This window comes from Anomalospiza imberbis, chromosome 26 (assembly GCF_031753505.1).
Source record: "Anomalospiza imberbis isolate Cuckoo-Finch-1a 21T00152 chromosome 26, ASM3175350v1, whole genome shotgun sequence".
Classification (NCBI taxonomy): Eukaryota; Metazoa; Chordata; class Aves; order Passeriformes; family Viduidae; genus Anomalospiza; species Anomalospiza imberbis.
Window position 1 is genome coordinate 3,920,662 of NC_089706.1, and position 8,511 is coordinate 3,929,172.

General features: G+C 50.9%; 1 protein-coding gene across 1 annotated transcript; it reads right to left on the bottom strand.

Moving 5' to 3' along the window:
* Window positions 1-1,786: 1,786 nt before the first annotated feature.
* Window positions 1,787-8,205, bottom strand: IL10 (interleukin 10). Its single transcript, XM_068173328.1, has 5 exons — window positions 5,915-8,205; window positions 4,560-4,622; window positions 4,160-4,312; window positions 3,566-3,631; window positions 1,787-3,304 (listed from the first exon to the last, which is right to left on the bottom strand). The coding sequence occupies exons 1-5, from the start codon at window positions 6,074-6,076 to the stop codon at window positions 3,212-3,214; spliced, it is 537 nt and encodes a 178-aa protein (XP_068029429.1). The 5' UTR covers window positions 6,077-8,205; the 3' UTR covers window positions 1,787-3,211.
* Window positions 8,206-8,511: the final 306 nt, after the last annotated feature.

Consider the following 8,511-nt stretch of genomic DNA (forward strand, 5'->3'; position numbering starts at 1 on the left):
GGGGGTGGAGGTGATGCTGGCCCTGGGGGTGGAGGTGATGCTGGCCCTGGGGGTGGAGGAAAGCATCACTGCAGCTGTGGCATCTTTAGCTGTGGCATCTTTAGCTGTGGCATCTTTGCAATCTGGTGATTACTCAGCCTCTCACCTCCTGAGCGAAGGAATTGGCAGCTCTGCAAAGTCAGGGCTGTGCCCTCCGCTCCCCTCCGTGATCTACATGCCCAGCTGGGGTTCTCAGCCCTGTTTTTGTTGCTCCCCCTGGCCTCTTTCACGGCAAAAGCCCCAATTTCAGTCACGTGCTGCCGAAATCTAGGACACAGAGAGGCAGGAGCTGCGTGGGCATGAGTGGTGCAGCCAGTTCGAGTTAAATAACAAGTGTTAACTGCAACCACAACAAAATGAGGAAAGTTCTGAAAGCTTCTGCAATTCAAATGGAACTACAGCAGAGTTTACTTGTTTTAATTTTACCCCTTTTGTGCTTAAGGTCCCTCATGTCACCTCAAGGCTTGTCCCTGGTCTTTGTGGCACCCTGGGAGGCTGAAGGGTCATGGAGGAGGTGCTCATCTTCCTCGTGACAAGAGACACGTTTTTTCCTGCACCAAGAAAGAGGCCAGTGCGGTTCCTCAGTCCCAGCACATGACAGGAGGTGTCTGTCTGTCTGTCCTGCTGTGTTCAGGAGACACTTCCACCCTGGTGTTCAGCTGGGATTTGCCCTCCTCATGCTGGCCAACAGGAGATGATGAAGAAAGTTAATTACTTCCCTGACAGCAAGTACAGCACCGGGTGCTTATGGCTTTAAGGAAAGTTTCTAAAGAGAGAAAAAGCAAAAGCAGAAGCAGCAGCTCCCCCCAGGCAGCAGAAAGCTGGAGGCAGCCCCAGGTGGAGATGCAGAATTTGGGCTGGGGGGAAGCTCAGCCCTGGGGCAGAGCAGGAGCAGGTCTGGAGGTGATTTATGTTCTCAGGACTGGGGCTGCTGAGCAGGCGGCGCTCGCAGGGGGAGGATGCCCAGCAAGGAAACCCAACTTCTGTGGGATAACAAAACCAGAAACCACCACCTTTGATCTCTGCCACGGCTTCGTGCTCTTACTGTAACACCCAGACTGAGATTGGCAGGAACTACATCAGCACTGGGGCTAAGGAGCCCTGCCGGGGCTCACAGCAGCTTTTGGGGAGGCAGGAGGAGCAAAAGGCTGGGGGTTATGGTGTTTTTTTCCCCCAAACACTGATATTTTGGTTTAGTTGATGCTGGGACCTGAGGGATCTGCAGAGCTGCTGCCCACACCCAGCACAGGTCAGGGTGCAGCCTGGAGGGACACTGGGTGATGCTGGTGCCAGGATTCTGGCTGGAATTAGGTCACCTGCGTGACTTGTGGTGGTGCCCTGGATCTGCCAGCTCTCCAGGCTGCCGTTTGGGCTGTTCTCCCTGTTATTTTTAAGCAGTGCACCCTGGCCCCGCTGTGGACAGAGCTCCAGCAAGGGGAAAAGGCTGCGGGAGCACACGGTGTGCATGATTCATGCCATTGCTCCTCCCCTGCTGTTCCCTGCTCTGAGGGATCAATGCCAGCTACTCGGTGAGAAATTTGCTTTTAAATCTGACGACCTCAGGTTTTGTGGCTTCCCTGGTCGTTAACACAAGCGAGATGTCCCTGGGGGTCGTCCCCAGCTGGCTCTGTGCCCGCTGGGCTGTCTCCCAGCCCGGTGGCACCGGGCACAGCATCCACGGCAGGAGCTGATTTACAGCCCTGCAAACAGCCCGCAAGAACAGGACAGAGGCTGCATTCATTAGGGAGTCTTTATTAGCAAAAATAAAGGGTTTCTCGTCATATCATTTCAGATAAATAGGTGAAAGTTCACCCAGTGACTGAAGCCGCGCTGATGTTGTCCTTGCCTCCAGGGCTGTCCTTGCTTCTCCCACAACATCGAAGATGTTTGGAGGGAAAAACAAGCTCAGAATTGGCTCAACGGGAGCTTAATGTGCTTTGTAAGAAGCTTAATTTAAGTTTTACAGTCTTTGGCTGCCCTTGAGCCTGAGCTTTCAGCAGGAGGAGCGAACCATGGAGCAGCATTCCTGCCCTGCTCTGGAATATCCAATTCCCGTGCGGGCAGGCTGCCAGCAGGAATCCCCTGCTGCCACCAGAAATGTCCACAAAGAATAAATCCGGCATAAATAACCTCTCCTCAGCTGGGACTTGCACAGCAAACACCAAACTGGCAGTGTTTCTTCAGCTGGGGGCCCCTAAACTTCTAAATATTAGAAGTAAAAGCCTCTCTTGGGGTTGTGGCATTTTCCTCTGGTTCAGGTTCCACCGGGGTGAGGAGGAAGCTGAGCCCTAAAACCAGCCACTTTTGGGGGCACTGAAGCTGCTCCCACTGCTCGTGGGGCTTAAAAATCCAACCCCACCATTGGCAGTGCTGGGAGCAGCCCCACGGATTTGAATGCAAATTACCTGAGCCACCTTAAAATGGTGGTGAATTAAATATCCTCTAACTTCTAAAAGAAAATGAACAGCAGTAAAACAGAGAGTAAAACCCAATCAGAAACTGGAAAACAGTAATGTTAACTTTGGAAAGTGCAGGGTGGCCGACCCAGCAGCTCTGGAAGGCAGATACTGAGCAATATTTAAGTCAAGTTCTATTAGAACCCAACATTTAATTCCTATTACTAATTTTTTAAATTTAGTTTGGACTAATCTGAAGTCTAAAGTGGAGTCAGCCAAGCTGTTGCTGTGGCTTTTTCTCCTCCTAAACATAAAACTACCTGATTGCATAAATAAATTGAGATATAGAATATGAGGAGAGGGTCATTTGCCTAAAATTAAATTTGGTTGAACTCAGAGCTGGCCTTGCTCCTAATTCACTCGGAATAAGCTCAGCTTATTGTCTGCCCTCCAGAAAAACACTGCTTTGGAGGTTTTGAAGCTATGAATAAAATAGCGCTACGATAAACAATATTAAAATATTAAACAATAAATAGTAATTTACAAGCACATCACTCTTCAAAACATACTGTAAACATCAACACTGAGGTATTAGAAGTAATAAATAATAAATTCAACTCTTAAAAAAAAACAGCTCTTAAATACAATATTAAGCTGGGAGTTATTGTAACTCTTAACCTGAACCTTGAGATAACTTAATTTGAGCTCTTGCAGCCTAAAGTGATTTTTAAACACGTAACAGGATTTGGTGTGGAAAATCAGACTCAGGGGTGCTCTCAGTTCCTTCTCTTCATTGTTAAATATTTCTCGATGTAGTTGATGAAGATGTCAAACTCTCCCATGGCCTTGTAGATTCCGTTCTTGTTCATCTGCAGGGGAAAGCCAGGTGTGTTTAGGGTGGCTGTCACAGACATGTGATGTACAAAGCCTGCACAAATTCTCCTCCCATGGACACCTCCAGCTCCTCTGCCCAATCCCCTGGGAATTCCAGAATTCCCACCCTTCAGTCATCGCTCTCTGGATTCCACTGCTGCAAGAATTTGTGTGATTAAAGCCGTTTTTGGGCTCTGTTGCCCTCTCTAAGCTCCCTGCCCTGCCGTGGCAGCAGGTTCCTCCCAGCCCAGCCTTACCCTGCTGAAGGTCTCCTTGATGTGCTCCATGCTCCTGCTCCTCTCCTCACAGGTGAAGAATCTGTGCTGCAAAGGGACACCAGCACGGCCTCAGTCCTCCCCAGGGCTCTGGTGGTGGCTGTCCCCCCCTCCTGTCCCTTGCCACTGCCCCGTGTGCCCGCAGGGGCAGCAATTCCTGCTGGCTTGCCCCGTGTCCTGCTGGAAGGAGCCCGCAGTGAGCCCAGCCCCGGCTCCCAGCCTGTCCCCAGCCCTGTGTCCCTGCTGCCAGTCGCTGTGTGGGACAGGCACGGTCCCAGCTGAGCCCGGCGGTGGGCTCACGGCCACGCCAGCTGTGATTTCAGCAGCCCCAGCATCCAGGTAAGGGACAGATCTCCTGCTGCCCGCCCCGTGTGTCTCCTGCCAGGCTCTGATTTGCAGGGCTGGCTGCACCAAGCCCTCCTGCACCACCATCCTTGAGCTGCTGTGAGCACAAACCCCATCCTGCATCCCCGGACCCCACAAACCCTGCCTGCCTGGACCCCTGCTCCTCCACCCCATCCCACCCCCCCAGACCTGCCCTGCTCCCGGGCAGCGTCCCCGTGCTGCCGAACTCACACAGCGCCTCATCATGGCTCGCAGGCTCAGCAGGAGGTTGCCCAGGTCGCCCATGCTGTGCTGGTGCTCAGTGCTGGTCCTCATGGCGCTGGGCAGCACCTCCTCCATGTAGAAGCCCATCATCTCCGACACCGACTGGCAGCCGAGCCTCCCCTGGGGGACACGAGGGGGGAGCCTGCTTGGGGACGGCCACCAGCACCGCGTACAAACCAGAGCTGGGCTGGGAGCCACGCTGGCCACGGGGCAACCTAGTGCCAGCCCCGCCACAGCCACGCGTGTCCCAGGCCAGCCTGGCGTGACAGCAGCACACGCCCCCGTTTCCAGCCGGCTTCCCTTCTTAGGAAACGCCTGCCCGAGGATGGGGAAGGAGGAGGAACTCGCGGGGGAATGAGATTCTTACCTTGATTTCCTCCAGCAGGTCAGAGCTGAGCAGTTGGATGCTGAGGTCGTCATCTTTGGATTGCTGGGGGAGGATGGGATTGAAAAATGAGCTTTTTCAGGCAGGCGGTCAGCTCTTCCCATTTGCCCTGACAGATGATCCTTGCCTTGCTTGCATTTAGGGTCTCCCTGCAGCAGAGGCAGGGGGCAGCCGGTGCACAGTGTGAGCAGAGCACAGTGACAGCAGGCAGAGGGGCCACTCTGCTCCTCAGCCTGGCAGCACAAGGGCTGTTAGGTCAGGCCAGCAAGAAAATGAAATCACAGCCTTTGGTGCCATTGAATTTGTCAATGTGAAACTCCCCGGGCTGAGCTGGAGCCGCTCGCTCTCCTCAGCTGCACGGGGTGGTGCTGTCTGAGGGTGCTGCTGCACACAGCAAAGCTCTCCAGAGAGGTGCCAGAGCCCTGGCAGCCCCTGGGAGCCAGCCCAGCCTCTCGGCCAGGGCAGGAGGGTTCAGTCCCCCCGCTTCGGGTACCCCTGTGAGCCTCCTGTTGATGGGGAAAAGGGGAGTTTGTTCTCGAGGTGGGGCACCGGCTGCAGTGGGGCGGGCTGGCACCACCCAAAGCATTAAAGCCTTAAAAACTGTCCTGAGAGGTTAAAAATATCCCTCCCCAGCATTATCTGGGAGATTCACAGCCAGCTGAACATCTAAAATCTTGCCCGTGTTCGTTTGATGACAAACACAAGCCATGTCATTAGCTTGAGATTTGATCTGGAGAATGATCTTGTTTTATTGCTAAAACACATTGACATGGGCTAAAACAGCAACAGGGCTGTGACCAAGCACCTCTACCAGCCACGGCAGATGCTCTGAGGGCATCGTGTGCTGTTTGCTCAGCAGCCCTGAGGCTCCTGAGGTGCAGGGCAGGGACCTTGCACAGGCTTCAGTGCGGGTGTTGTGGTCCTCCCCTGACAAAACACCTTTTGCAGGTTTTGTGGCTCTTTCAAATAAAAAAAATCTGCAGGAAAATATTTCCCTTTTCACCTGGCACTGACTTCAGCAGGGCTGGACCTGGTTGCCCTGAAGAAAAAACTATTTCCTTCCTATTAATTCAGTGATTAACTTGGTTTGCAATATTTCGGGGGAAGCTTGGCTAGAAAGTTTTGCAGAGGTTCATTATGAAACCTCGAGTTCATTGTTAATGAAAAAAATAGGAAGAAAAGCCTGACAGATTTTCTCTCAGTGAGCAACGAAACCGAGCTGCCCTTAACGCAACGCAGCCAAATCATTTCTGCTGGGAGGAAACTCTTCCCCCTCCTCCAGATCCCAGAGCCTTGCAAGAAAGGTAAAAACCAGAAGACAAAATAACGATACTTACAAAATAATCCTTAATTTCCTCAAACTTGAGCCTCAGCTCTTTGAGCTTGGCGGGCAGGAGCTCGGGGAAGTGCAGGCAGGAGGGCTGGGCGCGGGCGGGCGCGGTGCCCAGCAGCAGCAGGAGCAGGATGGGCACGGCTGTGCCCCTGGAGCAGGTCCTCATGCTGTGGGGCAGGGCTGCTCCCCTCTGCTGCAGCTCTCGATGGATCCCACGGGAGGGTACAAAGCAGATCTGCAGCTTTCACCTTGATGGAGCCCCTAATTTATACATCACTCCATTTCCTCTCCCCATTTCCTGACGAGCAATATTGGGGTTTTAAGTCAGTATTAAGCCCAAATGTCACTTGGGTTTCCCGTCAACTTGGGTTTCCTGTCCTCTCCTCACACCCCATCAATTTTTTTGTGCTTAGACTCTGCATTTTTTTTTTTACATTGCTTGTTTCTTGTAAATTTAGCTGTGGCTGAGGAGGAAAGCTGTAGAGACACACAAGCCAAGGTGCTGCGTGATGTTAATTTATCCTCACAGTTCCATTTTTTATTTTTAGATCAATGTTGTATTGTTGGGGGGGGGGAAAGTGTTGCTACTTTTAAATCTCAGTATCAAACCTGCAGAGAGCATCACTCAGCAGAATTGCTTTTCATGAAGTGTACAAATTCTCTGTCTCTTCCTTTAGCATTCTAATCTGCAAACACACATCATCACCTGAAATCTTCATTTTTCATTCATTGGGTTTTTTCTTTTCTTCTTTTTATTTTTTTTTTCAGTTAATGCACATGCCAGCTGAAGCCAATGTGAATTTTCACTGCTCAGCAAGCTCAGTTTGTGCTCCCAAACATCAGCTGGATGCCAAGTGGATCCCAGGGCAGGATCCCAGCCCTGCTCTGGTCCCTTGTGGATCCTCCAGGGCAGGATCAGGATTTGTGCCACTACTTTGATGCGTGGTGTTAAAGTGCATGAGCGGGTGATAAAAATTCATTTTCCAGGCTTTTAAATCTTATTTTGTTTCCTAGAAATGGACAGCAGCCCCATCCAAGCAGCAGCATGTCCTGTCTTAGCTGGGACTTATTGTCCCAGCTGTGATAAAATTGTCCCTTCAGAGCCACAGAGAATTCCTGTGACGTCTCCCCATTTTCCGTTTCCCTCTCTTTTCTCCTCTCTTTCTATATCTATTTTAGCCCACGCCCCATGCTTCCTTGGGATAAAGATTTCACTTATTTATTCAGGAATTTGGCATCCAAGAAAGTGAGAGCGGAGATAAATTTGGCTTTTCTGAAACCAGGGGATTTTCTTTGAAATGCCTCATGTTATTTTAAGAGCTCATTCTTCCCAGTAGGGAAGCCTTCCTCCATTAGGGAACAAATCCCTTAAATTCTCATCTCTTTCATCACACTGATCTTCTTTGAATTTGTGAACCTCTAAGAGGGGAATTTATTGCTGGTAAAATGCAAAGTATTGTTTGTTCCTGCATACTGAGAGTTTTTCCACTTTATTTTTAGAGCAGGAGAGAGGAATGGTTGGCATGCACTTGTAAGAGCAAAGGGGAGGAAACATCAGCAACTGGAGAGTCTGAGGCAGGGAAAGTGTGGGATTTTGTGATTGGTTTTCCTTTTTTTCTGTTGGTGTTGTCTCTTCCAGACGTGATGGGGAAGCTGCTCCTGGGGAATCACTGCAGGGACATCAGTGCAGCTGAATCATGGCCTCAGTCATGTTTTTGGTGACCCATTTTTGTTCCCCTGCTCTAAATCAGTTGTGGGTTTTTTCCCCTTGACTGTCAGCAGAATCCATCTGAAAGGAGAAGGGCTGAAAGCTCGGACAAAATTAGTCTTAAACTCAGTTCCCACAGGCAGGATCCCACCTTTCCCTGGGATCCCACACACATTTTTGCTTCTTTTGTATTAATTTGAACCTGCCAGGGGTCAATACATCTTCAGTGCCAAGATCTGGATGGCTGCTCAGGCTTCACCAGAGCATGGAAGCTGATGTGTGAGGTTGGTTTATGTACTCCTGGATCCTCAAATCCTGGAGATAATCCCAATCCCTTCGGGGAAGGATGCAGCCCCAGGCTCTCCCCTGCAGTGGAAGGGCTGCTCAGCCTCAGCTGTCGGTTTAGGAGCTGGTGTTTTTATGGGGTACGTGGCAGAGGGGCAGAGAGAAGAGAAGAGAAGAGAAGAGAAGAGAAGAGAAGAGAAGAGAAGAGAAGAGAAGAGAAGAGAAGAGAAGAGAAGAGAAGAGAAGAGAAGAGAAGAGAAGAGAAGAGAAGAGAAGAGAAGAGAAGAGAAGGAGACTAGAAGAGAAGAGAGAATCACCAGGTTGGAAGAGACCTTTAAAATAATCGAGTCCAACCCAGCCCCAACACCTCAACTCAACCCTGGCACCCAGTGCCACATCCAGGCTTTGTTAAACACACCCAGGGATGGTGACTCCACCACCTCCCTGGGCAGCCATTCCAGAACTTCATCACTCTTTCAATAAACAACTTTTTCTTAACATCCAGCCTAGGCAGCAACAGGAGATGGAGCAGCCCCACGGCGCTGGGAGCCTCCTTCCACCCTGCCCAGCCGCTGAGCGCTCATTTCCAAACTTCTCTTGTTTTGAGC